The 20,869-nt window shown below is 42.4% G+C and overlaps 1 protein-coding gene across 9 annotated transcripts in view; it reads right to left on the bottom strand.

The window, feature by feature from the left end:
- The window catches only part of AKT1 (AKT serine/threonine kinase 1), a 73,856-nt gene that overhangs the window by 30,604 nt on the left and 22,383 nt on the right, over nt 1–20,869 (bottom strand). For all 9 annotated transcript variants that reach the window (XM_064512007.1, XM_064512002.1, XM_064512004.1 and 6 more), the window contains one exon: nt 4,056–4,184. In XM_064512007.1, the coding sequence (XP_064368077.1) occupies nt 4,056–4,184 (129 nt within the window). The remainder of the gene's footprint in view (nt 1–4,055; nt 4,185–20,869) is intronic.

Genomic DNA, 20,869 nt, shown 5'->3' with positions numbered 1-20,869 from the left:
TCATGGATTTTTATCAATGAAACTATGAAGCATTAGGGGTTTTTTTTTCTTCTTACTTCTAAAACGGACTCTGTGTTATTTGCTGTTTCAGTTCGCAAGCTATAGAAGGCACCAAACCCAGCTTTTATAACCATGTACAGCAACAAGCACCACTAAAGCAAAGTACAGATACAGACTCTGTATAATATTAGGTCTGATTCATGGCATATGTAGAGGTTCTGCTATAAAAACACGTTTCAAATAGGGGCTGAGGGTCTCTTATCCACTTTGAAGACAATCTTTCCTGTCAAAATGCCAACATAAGTATTCCCCACTTGCAACAAAGTAAGTGCTATAAACAGCAGCCTGTTAAAAATGATTTAAATTGCTCTAAAGAACCTCTTGATTCTTTCCTGGCGTTTGGTCTTTTAAAGTAAGTAGGACAGAGAAATTGTTCCTAACAGGAATAGACATCAAGGCATTCAAATGTAAATGACCATTTTGTATTTGAAAGACACTTAGTATTATCCCAGTGACTTTCTAAAATGTCACAATATTTGCTTCCCCAGCACTTAAGCTAAAAGGCAGATTACTTGCGATGAAAGTGTCAAACTCTGCTCCCTATACAATGACATCACACTTTAAATCAATAATGTCAAGGAGGAGTCTTTCCCATTCCTGCTTTGGTTTAAGGAAGGGGAAGGAAAAAAAGGCAAGTCAGGACAGAAGAACGATGAATAAGTAAAACTTTGGAACAGCAAACAGGAATATTACATAGAGATGCTGTTTTTCTCTCAGCACCACTGAACAGACTCCCCCCTCCAAACATCTCAGCATGGCACAAGCGAGGATATGGGAGCCCAGACTTAGAGACTAAGGTGGCCCCGGGAGCAGCAGATACAAAAACGTGTCCACTATAATCTCGCCATCCTGTGCCCAGATGAATGCTTGACCGCAGATACACGTTCCTGTCCCAAAAGCAGCATTCATGTTGCTGAGCAATTACGTTTTCTACTGTACAACCAAACCACCAGTCTACATTTTTTTTGACAGTGGGAGAAATAATCCCTTCTGTCTAACAGGGATGAGTTCTCTTTCCATGTCATTTTTCACAGTATACCACACTTTTCAGATATATGGTTTCAGGGGCTTATAACCTAATAGGTAGACACACATGATACCCCGAGATTACAATCAGTATGAAGGCTACTTATCTAACAGATTTACAGCACAAGCTCTATTGCTTATTTATCTGCAGGGTCATAAATACCTACTTAGGTACAGACTCTTTCATTCCTTCTATCTTAGCGGTGAAATAAAGAACATGAACTCAAATATGACTCAAAATAGCAAGTTAGATACTCAGTAGGTTTACGTACTGTCTTTCAAAGGTTAAAAAAAATCACCAATAGGTAACTTCTGAGGAAAATAAACTCCTTAAGCATATTACTGGGCTACAGACATAGATATGCAGCTATTTTAAACAGGAAATTAGCTATTAAAAGATAAACTGAGCTTCTCTATCACAGGAGTTCTCTAAACAAGTTTTCACAGATATATGATCAAAAGTATCACAAACTGAAAGGAGAGGCTGGTTTCAGATAAAGGAGAGACTAACTGTTAAGGGAAAAGCCAAATCATCATTAGCTAATGCTTCCTTCTTTCACTGTTTTCTCATCAAATGAGTATTCCTACCTCTCACCAGTTGGCAAAGGCACTTCAAATGAATGCAACACTACAAGTCACATTCACAAAAAAAACACAACAAAAAACCACCTTCTACTTGCAATGACAAAAACCTACATGATTTTACAGCAGAAGAGGGTAAAGATTTTACACAGAAACATGGGACCACATCCAAAGAACAGACTGACAGAGACAGCCTGCCATCTCATTAAAAAAAGAAAAAAAAATCTAGTTCACTAATTAACAAGAAAGTCAGGGCTTCCATGGTCACATGAAAAAAAAAAAAAAAGTGATGAATTTTTACAAAGCATTTAGGCAAAAATCCACCCCCACTTTTGCTGGCAGCTACCTTCTGCAGGCTTTGTCTACAGTGTGAAAACTGCATCCTGGCCTGTTCCTCCAGAGATGCTTGAGTGCTCAACTCAAGAAGTTAACTCAAGTGAAAGTACAAGGCAAGCAGGTTCAAAAGGAAAACTCGTGGTGCAAAAGAAATCCAAATGATACATACAGGTGGGAAGGGTAACTAGAAGGAAACCACACATCAGACACTAACAGCACTGCACACCACTGCCTATATGAAAACTTAAATCCTGGTGAGGCAATAGCTGCTTCGGTGAGACCAAAACCACTACAGCAACTTCCAGCAAGGAGGCCTTCCCCATGATCATCGAGGCCTTCCAGCCCTGCCACTACAGCTCGATTGCCAGATAAGAGCCATTGCTAACCAAGAACATCCTCCCACCTACCGCCTTCCCCGCAGTCCCACTTATGGGGGCTACACCTTATTGTAGAGGCATGTGTCTTGTCTTTCTTGACAATGCTCTGATACCATGGTAACAACTTGTTTATATATAAATGCCAAGGCTGACAGGCTTAGTTTGCCAAAAAAGCAACATATTCCTGTTGTGAAAACCAATTTTAGTTAACCCTTTCTGAAAGCAACCTGAACAAAGAGAAGGGAACACACCCTTTTTTACTCCTTAGCACTGAGCTGCAGTAAATAATTACTTTAAGTAATGCAGTTAGCAGCAACAGAATGAAAGTGTCCTGCAAAAAGTGCATTTGTTAAAAGCTCCTGGCTACAGACCAAGTGCTTTAAAGGACAGTTTATGTATTAATGGCTTTCTGTTGCTTTTCTTTAGACTTAGGTCCTTATGGGTCAAGAAAGTAAAGAGGAAAGTACCATGTCATTACTGAGGTGCACATACTACATCAATTTTCTCCCTAAAATAGTTCAATGAGATAAAAATCCCTAAAGCATTCTGCACTGATGCAGTAGGCAACAGCATGTCCATTATTTATTCCTATCATCAGTCAGTATTAAAACTTCATTTAAAAAAAAGTGTATTTTGGGATGAGCAGGTATTGAAGCCACCAGGTAAAAGTGAAGATCTGCATTAATTTCTAAGGCTGCCCTGCCCTTTTCCAGGCACAAGGTGTTCTAAAATATAACTATTTAAAGGTGAAATATGAAGAAGAAACCCATATATTGCAAACTACCCCACCATGAAGAAGAAAAGCCCCCTACACTTCTCATTGCAGAACTTCCCTTCCACTAGTCATCAGGAACAGAACAGATCACTGTTAAAAATAGATCATTGTGGCACCTGTTATTAAGTGGTGGGACAAGATGCAAGCAGATCATGAGACAGGAAAGATTAAAAACAGGAGAAAATAAAAGCTGGAAGTATACAGGGAAAGGCTAAAAACATGAGCAAAAAAAGGAAATTCTCTTCAGGTTCTTCTATCACATGCTGTGCTGTAGCACCCGAGCAAAGTCGGAAATGTCTGCATCAGACAGAGTGCAGAGGTTAAGAGATTTTATTACTTCCCAACCCTTTGTTGGCTCTATTAGAAGAAAAATGGGCTTGTTTTCAAAATTAAGAAAAATTGAGTGCATTTCATTAAATCCAGCGCTCAATCCACCTTCTCTTATAGCAAACAAATTACTTTGATTTATGTTAATGTCACTTGAATCCAGACCTGATGGCAGAACAGAGGCTGAAACACTTTGGCTGTGCCTACCTGCCAAGTACCGAGACATGTACCTGGGTCAATTTTCGCCTTAAAGCAACCTGCTGAATAACAGACATACAAAATAATAATAAACCCCTTTTATTCTATAACCAGGAACAGTAAATCAATAGCAAACTGCAAAAAACAGACATGGACTGAGCATCCATACATCAAACCTATTCATCACATTCATTACTGAAACACAGTTCTGTTTTGTTTCTGTTTTAAATCATCTTAAATAAAAATAATTAGCGTTTAGATACATTGTCTGTTTTGGGCAGATTTGAACACTACTGATGCTGCTTACCAGCGCTGCAATTACAAGAAGACATCAAGCCCTAAACCGGATGAGGGAGCACATAAAAAACACTTACGAGCTACTGAGAAGTTATTTAAAGGCGATTCCCGTTGGTCAACATCCTGTGGTCGTTCCTTGTAGCCGATGAATGTGCCATCGTTCTTTAAAAGAAAATACCGCGGCCTCCATGTCTTTATGTATTCTCCTGGAAAAACAGAACGGGCAAAAGGGATCATCAGAAAACACCCCAAAATACAGACTTGCTGATAAAGACTCTTAAATATTGAAACTCTACGTCATCCTGACTTGCAGCGGTTTTAAGGACATTCAGTCCATTCTGCTACAAACAGCAGAAAAATACAGACACTGAGTCAGATATTGCTAGTGATGTTAACCATAAAAATGGGACTTGATAAAAGGTAAACAGCTATGTTTTGTTTTTCTATCTATTCCTATTTCCATTCCAATTCTGCAACATCTGCCTTAAATGCATTTTAAAATTTAAAAAAAATCAGAGCAGATGTCCTATGTATTATTTTTGCTATTGTCATTTTTCATACTGACAAGTGGAGAAATTTTTTTCATTTACATTTTGCAGCGCAAGTATTTTAAACATCAATGGGTAATTTACTAATTAGTCAACTGCTTTATCAAACCCACAGTCACTTTTGGAACATAAAAAGATAATTCTCTGCTTAAGTTACATAACATCACTCACTCCTCTCACATCTCAGGCATGAAACATGAGATGATATATCACAATACAAAGGGGAATATACTGGATGATGTAGAGCCACCAGAAAGATTAAACCAACCATGTATTCTGAAAAATACCTTTCTTTTTAAAGAAAACATCCCTCGATCACACCATGCTACTGCTCACCTGAGTAATTCCACGCAGATAACACGGTCACATAACTAGATTACAGCCACTTTCAAGGTCTCCAGCAGTAGAATAAAAAGAGTGGATCAAAACCTCAGTTGTTTACTGCATTTACTCATCAGAGACAGAAGATAGGGGTCCAACGCGCGGCTTTTCCGGGTGACTCTGCACAGGTTGGTGTGCCTCAGTTTCCCCCTTGCTCTTCGCCCATGTTATCATCTTTTTAGCCAGTCTCTCTAGACCCTCAATTAGCTTCACACAATGTAAAGTTGGGCCTCTAGGTCCTACCGAAAGGAACATTTCAGTTGTGCTGCATCAGAACAGCCACGGCCGAGGGCTACTCAAGTCAAGGCATCAACCTTGCTTCACAGAGCTTTGCTCCCACCCACCAACAACAGATTGAAAAATTATAATAATGAAATGAGATGGTGACGAGGTCTCTACAAAGTACCCAGAGCTGGGCAGGAGCTATGCGCTCCGACAGGCTTTCGTGTTTGCTCTTCTTGTTTGATTGCCACCAGGGAGAGGATGAGAGCCAGCCTAGAAACCTTGCTCCTGTCTGCTCCGTACGGAGAGGGCAGGCCCAAACACCTGCCCGAGCGCACCCCAGAGGGTCTGGCACCCGGCACTCATGGTGGCTCAGGCCAGTGGCAGGCTCTTCAACAACGGGCAAGAGCGGCAAGAAGAAAAGACTCCCGTGATTTATGGGCTAAGGCAGCCTTCTGGCACCATCTCTGTTCCCCCAGGCCCCGCGCGCACCTCCTCTCCCACTGCTCCACTTTCCTCCAGGGGCAATTTCTCCGCCAATGATGTGGCCCTGCCCCAGCAGTTCCCCTGCAGCCACTGTGCCTCACGCCTCTCCCCGCAGACCTCCTCTCCTGCGGCATGGCTTCAGCCTGCCTTGTGCACCAGCGTGTAATTTCTGCCCTCTCGTCCGACTCGTCCTTCTCTCTCATGCAAACAGCAATCAATGCAGCCCCGACGGCCGCTCCACACACCCCTGTGCGCACGCACCCTCAGCCAGACTTTCCCCTGTTTGGCCCTTGCCAGGCTTTTAACTTTTATTCTAAAGCAAGAAACCAAGAGCAGGGAGAACGGAGAGGAGATTCACATAATGGCTGAACTGGTATACTTGAAATAGCGGCCATGTATGCAGAGAACATCTATTTGCACCGATCGAGCAGCAAAGCGTTACTACTCAGGAAAAGATGCAAAGAAAAGGAATGTGCACAAATTACACAGGTTTTGTTTTAACTAAGTCTGCTCCAGCTGCAGGTTAAGTGTCGCACTAACCTGCAAGAGGTTTACAAAAGTGACATAAACGCTTTAGGGATTTCAGAAGAACTCACCTGTAGCTGTCTTGGCTTAACGTTCATAGACAAGGCAGTAAATTGAGAAGGCTTGGTTATCTTTTTTTTGTTTTAATTCTGACCTTAATTAAAAGCTAACAACTTCCTGGGCTCAGTAGCAGATTACGAAGCCTTTCACATTTAAGTTGCCAGACCAGAGAGATTATTCCAATCTCATTACACTGCAGTTGTAACTACAGGGATAAGAAATTACCTAGTGGACTCCATCTCGCTCTTACCGTAGAGGCTTGCCAGGTGTACAGACCAGGGCGGGCAGCCGTTTGGACTGTCGTGATTTTGGATCATATGTGTTACATACCTACTATTCCAGTGCTCATCCAAAAGCCATCCAAAGCCAGACTGCATGGCAAGAAAAAAAAACATCTGAAGACTGGCAAGGTAGGCTGCAGTTGCAGTTTCAGTTTTCCTTGCTCCGTTATCCATGCTACACGTCTTCCCAAATGGTATTTACAGAGGAGACTTTTTATAAACACAATCTGAAATTACTATCTGATTATTGTTTTCAGTGAAGCATGCAGGATTTTACACAAAATTACATTGAACCATCACAAGAGACTCCTCCTCTCCCTTACCCCATTTTATATTTTATTAGATACTTATGTTTGGCTCTCATTTTCTTACAGCTTTATTCCACTGATGTATGTTTGTTATGTATACAACATCTAATAGGATTAATCCTCAGTCTTCAAAATGGTGCATGCCATGTCTATGGCATCCTCCTCCACACTTGCCATTATTTACCATTCACTATCTCTACATGGAAAAAAGATAATAATAATTAAAAAAAAAATCAATGATTTCATTACTGTCAGACATTTTACATGGACCATTTTACTTGGACCTTTACCTATTCATCACTTTAGCTGGTTCTGGTTTCTGATCCACCCTGTTAAATTGCAAATTGGTAATAAATAAAGTTTTAAACTACTTTTGCCACATGTCTGGAGCTTAATGAATCCTGAAACATGGTAAATCTAAATATTCTGATTACTGCTCTTACAAAGGACATCAATACCCATGAATCAATGGCCTGCAGCAGTATAAGGCACCATAGCATCTACGGTATAAATGTATTATATAACACACTCTGAGGTTACACTTCTAAATCTTGCAGCAACTGGCATGCCACCGCCTTGTCTGTGACTACCCAATCAGATAATCTGCAAGCGCATCTTTATATTCAAGCCTAAGCAAACTATCGTTCCTCTGCACAAGCTCTGAAACACAGATTTGCCAATAGAGGCACGAGGAAAACATACAAAGTGCATATTCTCATGATGGGCACTACCCGGTGCTAGAACACTATAAACTTTCTGCAACCTGCGAGGAGTACCAAATTGCTCACGATAGCAAATCTGCGTATTTTAGGCAGAAAACAAATTTGTCAACATAGACAAAACGTAACCGCGTGGAACTGCTGGGACAAAGCTGATTGAAAAACATTAACACCTCTTCCTTCCTCAGTAAGCTGTCATTGCCTGAAGAGTGAAGTGAGCTGTTTTGATTTTTGTCCTGGTTTTTGTTCTTGTTGTGGTAGTGTTTTTAAGACTCATAAGCAAATTCACTGGAGTCACCAATAACATTACTTAGGTAATCTCGCTACAAGAAATTCACAAAGTACAGTAAGCACAAGCATGTGTGGCGATTCTATTAGACAACGGTGAAAAATAATAATAATAATGATGATGCACCATGGAAAACTGAACAATTTACAAAGCAAAACATTTTTTCCTCTGTGATTCATTGCTTGTGTAATGCCCTGGCAGAGCTTTCTTTGTTTTCAGTAACAGAATGCTAACACTGCAGAGACAAAAAAGCAAGAGCATGGGTTATAAATCCTACATATAAAACTCCAGCATCAAATAGACTCCTCTGAACTTGCCAGCTTTATTATTTAAAATCTTTATGTACCGTTCTGTTTACTCAAAGCAATTTTCAAATTGCAAAAACTCCCAAACTGTACATATCTGCAAATGTACGTGAAGATTGTTATAGACCGATTTCACTTTATTGCCTTGTATCTGCCCCCACCCTGCACATTACGATACTTAATATACACTTAGAATGTAAATCCATCTCACGCCAAAAAAGCTTTCCACAATAAGATGTACTGCAAAGCACACTTACATCTGAGTATTTCTGAAAGTTAAAAACAAAACTCTTTTGGTTCATGAAAAGTTAATTCTACAGAGGATTTAAAATAGTGCAGGGTTAGGTTATTTTGCTCTGCTCTCCACAACAGCATCTCACCGAATCTGGAGCTGTCTACCACTGATAGAGTGTCGAACATCAGAAACAGCTGCCACTCCCTGGGAAGCTTACGGGGTAAGTGGAGAATAATGAGCAGCAAGCACCAGCAGAACAAAAGAAAATCCATCTTTATTTACCAACTGCTGCATGCTTGTTGCTGCATCAAGCTCATTCAGAGCCAACACCACACCCTTTAATTCAGAACAGACTATATTTAAGAAGCCTTTGCTTATTTTTTTTTAAATCAACTCATACATACCAATGGTTTAAAAAAAATAAAATTGAAAAAAAAAATCATTAGGTTAACTAAAAAGCATCCAATGATATCCCTGATCCTATACAAAAGGTCTGGTCCAACTATTAACTTTCTTATGCCCCAAAACAACTAGAACAAGCCCAGGAGCACCATGTGAAAACAGCATCTCAGTTATGTTACGTGTGTTCAAGTGGCTACCACAAATCTATGGATATATAAAGTAGCACACTGTCAGCTTTGAGCATCAAAAGTAGCACCGTTCATTACAACTGAAGTTAACACTCCAAACGTTGCAGCGTTTCAGCTACGCGAGGCTCCCTTGCGTTCCCACGCTCGGAAAACGTGCTGCGTTCCTTGACGGTGCAGCACTTCAGCGCCCGAGCGAAACGCAGGGCAACGCCGACTGCCGGGCCAGCGCTCCCCTGGTCCAGGCAGCCTGACTCATCCCTCAAACTTCAAAGGCCACGAAAAGCGGTCTGCGTCCCGCCTGCCTAATAAGGTTTTGGCAAAACAGATGCCAGCTTCCTTAAAGACACGAGGCTTTCGGAAGCTGCCATCTCACACGCGTTGGCGCGCCTGGAGAACAGCACGCGGATTTACAGTTAGCTTCTGCCGCTGGAGTAAATATTGTAACGGTCCACTCAGAAATCAGCCAAAACCAAAACAGATTTTGGGAAGAAAAGGAAAAGAAAAAAAAAAAAGGAAGCAAGGTTTGAAAGTCATCTTTCCCTTTCTAAACCTCTCAGAAATAAGCTGTTTCCAAACAGTGAGCTAATTCCATATCATAAATACTTGATACTAAACAGTTAAAGGAATCCAGGGTGATTCAAATTAAAAAAAAAAAAATCTGAGCTCAAGTATTTTTTCTAGTAGCTGCACAGACATCTGTGGGGCTGCTGCAGCACCCCTCTCTTCCCTCGACACACCGTCAAAACCAGAGATTTAAAACCAGTGCCAGGTTTTAGGTAGCTTGGGGAAAGGAAAAAGAAAGAGTATGCTAATGCCTTTCCCACCGCGCTGGCTGGGAGAGGAGGACCTCTGCTTCGCCCGCCTATTCAGCGGAGTACAGAAGGGGGCCAGCTCTTTGATTGTGCTGCCGGTGCGGCCCGGGATGTGCTCGCAGCCCGCGCCTCCAGCGTACAGCTGCGGCCGGGGCGCCCGTGCCCTGCATCTCAATGAGGCGGCTCCCCCCGCGGCCCGGGGGGCTCCCCAACAGGGAGGTCAGGCCTGAGTCAGCAGCCTGTCTGCCCCGGCCCGGCGCGCGGCGCCTTCGCCCGCCTCAGCGCCTTTCACGGCCCATAGATGGGCCCCGCTGTCACAACGAGCTAATTCAGCGCCCCGCAAATCCGTTGCCGGCTTTATCCTCGCTCGCTTTCCATGCAGCTGGAGAGTGGTGCGTCGCGCTTAAAGGCCCACGGCGGCCCGCGTGACAGTGATTGACGGTACTGCCAACAGGTTAAGAAGAAATGCCTCCTCCTCGAGTGCGGCTCCGGCTATTCTCAACCGATTGCCGTTTCTCACGCTCGCACAAAGCTACGATATACGGCACCTGCTTAATTATCATATCTTCAGGGAATTTGGGGAGGGAGGGGAGGAAGAGGGAAGCTGGAGGTGGGGCAAAGGGGAATGATTACATGGTCTCATGTTCGGAGCCACAAAGGAAGATCCTCACGCCGTATCCAAACAGGAGCTCCCCCAACACAAGCAAGCTGCAGCTTACCATCACCTGGCACTGCACATCTGTAAATTAACTTCCAAAAACAACAAATAACATTGACTTGTCACTTCCTACAAAACTACACAGGCATTTTATACAAAAGTAAAGGTATCAGAAGCTACTTCTGTCTTTAGCTACGCAACAGCACAGATGTAAAATGCTTAGCGAAGGCAAGAAAAGGATGCTCTGATTCACGAATCATGTGAGAGATCAAAAGTCAGATTATGGAGAAAGAGAAATTCATTCTCACCTAATACCTCTTCCATGCAGGGGATGGACAACTACCATGGTTCCCGATTTCATCCCTCTCAAAGGTGTTGAGATCACCAGCCAATACCACCATTACAGAAGATGACACTTCTACTTCAGTTCACTGTACTTCAACTGCATGGTTATGTAAAACTCAGACATGGAGGTTTTCCTCCCCCACCCCCCCCTTCTTTTTTTTTTGCTGAATTTCGGTTTAGAAGGTCAAAAATGTTGCCATATTGCTTAGAGCAATCAATTTAAGCAATACCAGATATTCCCAAAGGAGTGAAAGAGAATTAATCAGCATATAAAAAACTCCTTACTCTTACCTTTGGCACAGCTTAGTCAGGCTAGTCCTAACCTACAGCTGTCTCTAGTGGGAGGAGATGCAAATGAAGTTTCATTAAAAACAGCAGTTTTAAGGATAGCTACATAAGTAACAGGAAAGTATAAAGCGATTTCTTAAGCTATGATGAAAACAACCTCGGAGTGAACTTCATCTCCATTACCTCATGGTGGGAGCAAAAGAAGTCAACACTACCACAGGGTGCCCAACACAATTTGAGAAATCTTTTCTCTAACAGGCTTACAAGCAGGTACAGCATTTTATCAAAATAAAACATTGCACTAACAAACAGAAAATGCTATCAGGTATTTCTCTGCTGTTGGCAGGTAGCCGACTCTCCCTCATTTGATACAAATAAAAATGACAGAAGATATGTCAGATGCACTAAGTTGAATTAAACACGTTTGGAGCAATTATTGCTCCCCAAGTAATTTTTGCTTTGACACTATGATGGAAAATAGCACAAGCAGCTAACAAGGCACTTAAGCTAATAAGCCTCCTCAACTTTTTAAGTACCTCCCCTTAGAGGAAGGAGGTACCTACAACTCTTCCTTGAGCTTAATTGGAAGTTAATACAATCACTGTTTTTGCAAATTAGGCTCTTAAATACACTGGATATATTTATATGAAAGGTGTGATACAGTGCTCTAAAAGACTTTATGTTCTCTATTAAAAATAGAAAGTTTTTTTTTTTTAAAACAAAAACAAACACCACACTGGTATATTTGAGCAAGAAAGGGCTTTTCCAGACATCATCTAAAAACTGATTATTTTACCCCTTAGAATAAGATACAGGCAGAAGCATCCTTAGCAGTGACTCTTGCACTTATCTGGACACATGCCTTCTTTGAACACAGCATATCCAATTTTGTTCTTCAGCAAAATCCTGCCTAGAGACTGACAGACAGTGAAAGAGGTGACAAACTACAAAGAAACACACAAAACCCAAAGCCTTTTCCATAAATTAAACAAAAACTCAAAAAGCATGATTATAGCTTGCATTCCTAAGACCGTCCACATGTAACACACACAGGACGTTCAAAAAAAGCACCATTAATTGAATAAAAGTTGATTCTGAGTCCCTTACCCCATTCTGGCCCATTAAGAAAAGATTAGGCGAGCCCAAGACTTGGGCGAGAGTGATTTTATGACGCATTTATTTGCTTTGGGGACATTAAACCTGGCAACCGCTGCACAGAGGCTCACCGCTAGCCTCCCAAAGTCAGCGAAGCCAAGCGAGGGGCTTTGTCAACTCCCAGGCGTGCGCGCACGGGAAAGCGAGGCCGCACACGGCCCCGGCCCGCTCGCCCAGGCTCGCATCGCTAGATCATTGTGTCACTCACAAAGCAAATCCAAACCTCGGGGAATTGTGAAGAAACCGTGAAAAAAGCCTAAAGCACATTGGAAGAGATTTACGGAAACGATGGCTTCCCTAAAACACATGATGCAGAGAAACTTCAGACAGTTTTAAACAGAAAACAAGTTGTGTTTGTAAAAACTAGACTGCAGAGCATGGACTTACATAAATAAGCAATTTATGGAGGGTAAGAAATTAACACATCAGATTGCTATCCTTTAGCTTCTAGGCTTGAGTACTAATTTTCACTATAAATAGAGAGTTGTTTCATGCCATTTACAATAAAACTCTGCCAGTAATTGTCTGACCATGCTGTGCATCAGAAAATTTCTTTAAAGAGGGGAAAAAAAAAAAATCAATGCAGAAGTTTAAACATATTTACACAAACAAAACAGTCACAGGCTAAATGTTTCATAGAAAGACACATAAAAGCCAAGTTTAACAAGCATTTCAATGATACAAAATAAGAAGCAACATTAAAAAGGGGGAGCTGTTTACATGGTCAAGGCTAATTTGGATTCCCCGTCTCCATTTGCTCACTAGGAAGCCGGCAAAACCCTGGAAGAGCATACAGAGACCACGTTAGCCCTAATCCAGTTTCAATTAACTTTAGCCATTTAACGGCCATCAGTGGAAAGCTCCAAGTGCTTTCCAGAAAAGAGTAAGACCTGCCCAACAGCACCGGGGAACAGAGTTGCTGCTCCAGGGCACCTCCAAACTCAGTACAGCTGCGTTCAGTGCCAGAAAGTACTGGCACAGAAAATCTCATTTCACTTTTTTTTTTTTTTTAAACAATGTTCCACTTGAATAACATATTTTTAACAATCCTCACCACCACTTCACAGCCTTGTCATCAAATTGATGAGAGAAATCAAGGAATGAAAGGACACGAAGTATCTGCTAGGGCCCCTTTTGCGGCTGGGACTGAGGTGTGTTGTCATTGCAGAGCAGAGCAGAATCTACACTGCCGCTGCATCAGGGTTGCAGGCTAAGGCAGACATGCATTACCGCCTTAAACACTATTAAAATTAATTTACTTTATAATATACAACAAAAATATTGAGCCTTACTATTACCAAACAGCAAAATTCCTACCGGATTACAATGATACCAGAATTTAGCCCTGTAATGTGAAAACAACTTATTTTTAGTAGTACATTCACGTAACACAAGCATGTTTTTAACCCCAAAGTCATCTATTCTAATAGTGGCTAATAGCCAGGTTCATCATACTTCCCCCTAACAGCTCCAAGCTCCAGGAGAGATGCATCCCATTTAGTCCCATGACAACTTTTCTTACACAAGGAGAAATGAAAAATACCTGATGCAGCTGAATAAAGACCCACCTATCTTCATGCTGTTATTGTGAATTAATTTTCATGATACAACAGCATCTCAGTATGTTAAAGCCACTATTCATTAAATAAAAGAATAAAAAATAGAAGGTATACACACAGAAGCAAAAAGCAAACGGGCACAGGAAGATGGGCATGAGAATTACATTTTCCAGACTGCTGTGCCCTATCCTGTTCTTTTGGGAACACGTGGCAAAAATGCCAGGCTCTTCTTAACACCGCTCATATTCCCAGAGGAAACACAAACAAACATTATCCCCGCTGCCATCCATCCCTAAGCGCACACCAGTTTCAGACCTGGCCTGTCCCCCACAGGATTTTCAGAGGTCAGGGACCACGGCATCAGGCCCACCTTTCATTAGCACCTGATTTTCCAAGCCCAGCGCACCACACGGGACTGCTCCTCACCACACACATCCCTCTGCCACCAGCCTCAGCCCAAAGAGACCCTGCCCTGTCCTCGCCAGAGTCCAGTCCCCCTAGCTCCCGTGCCCACTCTTTGTAAGAATTGTAACATGCCCCCAAAAAACAGAAGCAAAACGAACACCAAAACGCATCCCTAACCCAGCAAGATTATAGCCACCATTCAAGTCGGTAGGAGAACTTGTAATAACTATACCGGCTGTCCAGGGGAGTTTGATACCCTTATTTAAGTGTGAGAATACCAGACAGCCCTAAATAAAGCTCAAAACACACGAGCTGCCTTTTCTCCCTCTTCCCCTCCCTCCTTCCCCCCCCCCCCAAAAAAAAACTGAAGGTCACCTGGGGTAACGTTCCTGAGAAGGTCATCTGGGGCAGCGTTCATGCCTCAGGGACTTGTGCAAAGGGAGGAGCATGCATGCATACAGAAAACCGCACATGTAAACCCCACTTTGCAGTTCACTGCTTAGCGTGTGCTCTGGATGCAGTGTTTTTTTCCACTAGTCCCTGATATGATACTGTCATCTCATGCAGCAACTGCCAGGGGGTTTCTCTGCTGCTGCAAGGGTCAAAGCCAAGAAAGGCCACCCTGAAAATCCTGCTGCTGCCAGCAAGGTGGGAGCAGAGCTGGGTCCTGCTACGGCAATTCTGGCTGCAATCTGCTGCATCGGAGAGGATGCTGCTGACAAAAGGACGAGCTGGGTCTCTCCTGCTCAGGAGAGGGTGGCGCTGGGTTGCTGGAGAAGCAGCAGGGCCAGGAGGGACCTGCGTGGCACTGGCTGTGCCTGCCGCCCTTCCAGTGGGGCAGCTGGAAGGGCCGGGTTTGCCCTGCTGAGGGGGATGGTATTGCTCTGCGTTCAGGACCTCGTCCTTGGAACACGGCCAAATCTGACAAAGATAATTTTAAATAGCAAAGCTACATCCTTTGAACACAAACACATACACAAGTTTAAAAAAAAAAAAAAAAAAACAAACAAACACACACACACACACACACACACAGCCTGTGCACACACACAACATTGTAGTGCTGACCTAGCCCCTTCCCAGGCAAGGGCATGCAGAGCCAACGCTTGCTGTGAGATCTTCCAGCGGCCAGGTTGGCCAGGAAGCCTCAGCCCACCCTCTTGTTTGGGAGGGCTGTAAGTTTAGATTACTCCCAAATTAATGCCTTATTGCACTTATCTCCCCCTCCATACCACAAGGAGACCATTTTTGGATCAGGACTACAGTTTCAGTATCAAACCAAGAGACAAAGTGTTTTCCCAAAAAGCAGTCACGGCACCCTTGTAGAGGCTAATCTGCTATTTTCATTTATCTACAGCACACTAAGTCAATTTTTGCAGTGGGCAGACCTTCTTAAATTACAGTTTTCCAAATGAAGCCACGCTTAGGCACAGAAACTGGACACTACAGGTAACACAGAGCGCTTCCGTCTTTTGCCTTTTTTTTTAGAAGTACATTAATTTTCATGCAAGTTCTTTGTTCTGATATCCTACTTGGTAATAAAACTGCAGTTCAACTAAACAATCAACTAAGCACATGTTCCACTTCTGGGTCACTGTCATTAGTGTGAACCTACACTTCTTTACATACTTTTCCTCCTCGTTTAATCATCTCCCCTTTTCCAGAAGAAACGGGAGCTTTTTCAAACAATGAAGACATTTAGTTATTTAATCACAGGGGCAATAAAAGATTAAAATGGATTACAAAGATTAATCCAAACTAAATGTCTCCAATATGATAAAGTCTCCTAATGAAACTTAAATCAAAAGATTCCCGGTTTAAGGTATAAAATCTTATTAAAATTGCTGTTGCTTTGCAAAACTACCTCTCTCCACTGCCCCTCCCTATTAAAAAGGCAATCCAAATTGCTATTTCCATAAAGAAATATGTCCAATATTGACAGGAGTCTCATGAAAAATTCTTGACGGCCTGTAGGGACTCTTGTACTTAGCCAAAAGGTAAAATCTGCAGTAATTCATCATACAAAAATCAGCTGCTCTGCAGATCAGGCCTCAAGTTCTGGGCTTTAGCTGGAATTTTTACAAAAGGGAGAGTAACTAAATAGCTACATTTACAGCCCTCAGTTCTTTGCACCTAATTCATGACAAAACACAGAATGAACAGGAGGGTAGTTAGGGCACTCTGTATATACCTTAAAAGGTATGCTTCCCCTTTTCAATCTTTAGAAAGGAAATTATAAACAATAAGTTGCAAAAAGATTTATGATAAAACAGCAGCCAAAGAAAAAAAAGAGGAGGGAGAGGAAATTAAAATAATTATTAAAAAAAGATCACAGCATTACAAATGTTGGTTTCTTTTAGAAAAGAAGAGATCCAGCTACATTTCCCCCTTCCTTTGTACTGAAGTTTAATAAACATTTTCTCAGAGTTACCAATTTTAAGAAAATTGCTGGATAAACACTTGTGTTAACCCAGTGAAATGGCTCAGTGCCAAATGTAATGCCAAACTTCCCAGTTGCAAAACGAGCTGTTTTTACACACCAAAGTAACCACACAGCAGGCCTGTGGAGTCTGAAGACAGCTGACAGAGATGACTGTTGCTGTCCCCCCATTGCACCGACATCCATCCAAATACCAACATCTGCTGTGCTACAATTTACTTTTTACACAACATTTAGCAAAACAGTGCCTCTGACTGCAACATCATTAAGGAAGTAACAACAAATAAATCGCAAAGTCCCATCAGACAATTGTAAAATTAAAGCGTAGTTTGTCTTGCATACACTGAGCTTTAGTTCAGATGTATTTGACTTCAGAAATAATAAGCGTTAGGATCTGTTTTCTTTTATTAAGCACGCAGGACAAAATTCTATAAACTGTGACAAGAGTAATCCATCATTACAGTGAAAATTACAGTTTTGAGGATATTGACTTGACTCAACAGACAGAAAAGCAGATGTCTTTGAGGCATCCTGGCCTGCCCAGTATAATCTTGGCAATCCAAACTACTAAAAGGATTACACTATGCCTTGAAGCATAAGAAGTGCACTTCTAATTCAGGGCCCACTCCTTTTTAAGCGATCAGAAAGCGTATTTGTGTTTACGAAGTAAGGCATTAACATTCCTAAAACTAAAGCGATCCTCAATTTAAAAGCCGCGCGGAGCACGGGAGCCAGTGCAATCGGATCTGCCGCCGCAGAAGGGAGGCGGTAAAGCAGACCAGGGGAGCAAGTCCTTTTAAAAATGTGTAGCCTGGGGGCCCAAATCTGGATTTAGGTTCCCAAGTGAAAGCCGGGTTTGGTTACTGGTTTCACTTTACTGTCCAACAGACTACACACATCACAGGAGCCACTGTGTGATCTGACAACTGGCATCCTCGCGTTAGCCATCTTCCAAGCCAGCGCTAGCGAGGGTGCCGCAAGCCGCGGCGGCGCAGCTCTGCCAGTGCTGCCCGGCGAAGCCGCAGCCGCGGTGCCGAGGCTCACCCTTCATCAACACACATGCACAGGAGGAGGAAGAAAGCAATCTGTAAAACTGACTGGTATCGAAAAAAAACAATCCTTCCTACCACCTCCTGTCCTGCAATAACTTGACCGATGCTAAAAGAAGAAACTACAAATGTTTCGCTTTCTTTTAAAAAGCTGATTCTGGAGGAAAAGTTGCCATAAGACACAATTTCAATTCTCCATTAGGCAACAATTAAAGAGTTCCCCCCCCCAACCTTTCTATTCCCCACCACTGCCTTCAAATACAACCTAAAAATTCCTTAAGTTAAAAAATAATAATAATAATAATAATGGGAACAAACACTCCCCCCACACCTCTAGACAATGCGTCTGTTAGGAACAACAACATACCGAACACTCAGCTCAAGATACAAAAAAACTTGGCAGGCTGCATCTCAAAGCAGTTTCACCAAAACAATACAGTTTCCCTCAAATCACTATCAGCTTAATTGTGGAAGACAACAATATCGCAGATAACGCAGGCAGCAAACATCTTGGTAAGTTCAGTGGACACTCTTTATCCAATTTGCAGATAAAAAACAGTCGATATCCAAAGCCAGATTAACAAATGCACTTCGGTGCTTAATTCACGCTAAAGTCAAGGGGTTAGGTGCTTAAATACTTCTGGGGATTTTGGCCAATGTTAATTTGTCACAGGCGTTACGATGAAATGTGGTGATGCTGGGAGAGAGGAGCAGCAGTGCAAAGCACAGACTATGCACAGGCTCCCTCCCGAGCAGGGATTTACATGAACATTCCCCTCTCTGCTAAATACTACACAGCATTTGCACAACAGGAGTCAAGGTCCATCGGAAACCTATCTGAAGATTTGCTCCTGTGCAAACTTTAGGTTCAACCTCCGAGTTCAGAACTGAAACACTATTTGTTTGTCCATTAATCCCCTGGCACGGTTGGCTTTTTGTCAGACAGATGTATGCCACATGCAAGTCATTTCCCAACCTCGCCGCTCCACCTCCCTCCACGCGCTCTGCACACACTCTGACCTCTCAGCAAACGTTAGAGTAGAGGAGGAAGTGTTTCTGAGAGTTTGCATACTCTTCACAACAATTTTATTGCAGGGTATAAATGTTTTCTCTCACCCTCCACTCCCTTCTTGTAAAAAAAGAAAACAAAACAACCCCCTGCCACCACTTCCCAAACAACTGAATGCTCTAAGCCCAGCAGCAGGAAAGGAGAGGGGAGGGAAGGCGTGGAGAGGAAAGGACAGAGAGGCTGGATTACACTGAAGTTATTTTTGTCTTGTTCAAGTGGATGGGCAGAGACAACTAAATATAGAATTCACCAAAGCAGGTGAACAAGGAAGATGACAGGAGCCACAGGTTTCAACAAGCAGGCAATAAATGAAGTACCCTCCTACATCCTGGCTCACAAAGGGCCCCCCCCCAAAAAAAAAAAAAAAAAAAAAAACAACACACTTCCATTTGCTTGTGCAAGATTTGATTGAGCAAATATTCAACTCGCTGCAGCCTTCCCTTTGGACGTGTGACAATATGTGTTAAGCAGATGGGTTTCCTGTCTCTTACCTGCTTGTACTATATATATAAAGAGGCACTATGAAGCCCCTGTTAAAACGGAAAAAGTTTTGCACCTTCTGTGGTGTCTCGGTCAGAAATTCTTCAGAAGAAAATATGTTTGCATGTACCTCTGGGTAATAAAGCCCCACTTGAAATCAAACGTTAAGGAATGTTATGTTGTCAGTGGCAACACAAAGGATGTGGTTTCTATGAAATTTAACCAGTTATGTCAAGGACAATTGCTTTATTCTGGTCAGGCTGCAGTCCATGCCTTGCCCAGAGTAACTGCTGGATTAGTCTGAATTCCACAAGTGAAAATCCATTCACATTTTTAACTCCTTCCAGTGTTTGAGTTCGTCTGTGAAATGCACTGGGTGGATGTTAGCAGAAGCAGCTATCTGTTCAGTCACTGTTAGCAGTCCCCGTGGGCAAACACGAGTAGTAAGACTTACACAAGCTCTTGGGCTTTCAGATCCTGCAACCAGTGATGCAAACACCACCATTTGGTAAGGACATTGATTGCTTTGCTGCTATGCACGTGGTATTCAAGCAATGAAACATGGAAAAGGAAACACATTCGGGGAAGAGGCATGGTACCAGTCAAGTCATGGTGTAAGTGGAAACCACACTCACACCAGTGCTGTAACCCACAGCTGGGCTTAAAACAAGAGAAACCTTTTATGCAGAACATTTCCCTTCTTCCATCTGTGCCCCCAGTTACTACAGTATCCAAGAGCCCCGCAGTCTTAACTGCATTTGTCCTCCTGTCACCCCCGTGAAGGAGGGAAGTGCTCTTATCACCATTTTACAGATAGGGAACTGGGGCACAGAGAGATAAAAATAACCTTATCCGAGATGATCTCATAGGAGGAAGTTTGTGGCAGAAGAGGGGATGGCTGGCTACGATTGTTAGTTCCAGGACAGTACTCAAAAACACCAGTCACCTATTCAGCTATAAGATGCTCTGCCTTCAGTTTGACCTACTGATCTTCCCTGGGCAACAAGGAATGGGGAAAGCCTGCTCATTTTATTAACAGTATTTCCACTCCACCATAAACAGAAAAGGTGTCAGATGCAGGCACTATTTGCATTCAGAAGTCCAAATCTGAATAAAGAAAACAATTTCCAAAATAGTCAGCACTATCCTGGTATTGTGGTAAAAGGAAGGAAGATGCAATGAAGTTTTCAAAGCAGAAAAATAATCTGTGGCAGGTCATAAGTACAATTTTAAAATAATTAGTGAAAGTTTTAATAGGAAGATGATACTAGACGTGCATGCTTCAAGCACCTCCCTGCTCTGGAGATTTTGTGTCATAAAACATAAGAAATAAAAAAAAATCCCTTTGGGACTACAGCTATCTCTTTTCACACACAGATCTAAATGCAGATTTGATGTAGCTTCATACATAGAGCCTGGCTTTACACTACAATCTTGTCTCAGATAAAACAGATTCCAGAAGCTGCAGACTACTGAAGGTTTCTCATTTTTGGCACAGTCAGGCTTCAACCCTGCCCTCAAAGGCTCTCTCTTCCAAGTGAAATGACACCTCAGGTGCAGCATTTACTCTGTCCTCTGGGACTCTCCAGCTGCAGCCATCCAGAGCACCAGTTGTGAAACAAACTTCTACAACATAAAGGAATTCACAAAATGCCATTTAATGTCAACTGAGGTCACTATCA

The sequence above is a fragment of the Dromaius novaehollandiae genome, chromosome 5 (genome assembly GCF_036370855.1).
Source record: "Dromaius novaehollandiae isolate bDroNov1 chromosome 5, bDroNov1.hap1, whole genome shotgun sequence".
Taxonomy (NCBI): Eukaryota; Metazoa; Chordata; class Aves; order Casuariiformes; family Dromaiidae; genus Dromaius; species Dromaius novaehollandiae.
This window is presented reverse-complemented; position numbering and strand designations above follow the sequence as displayed.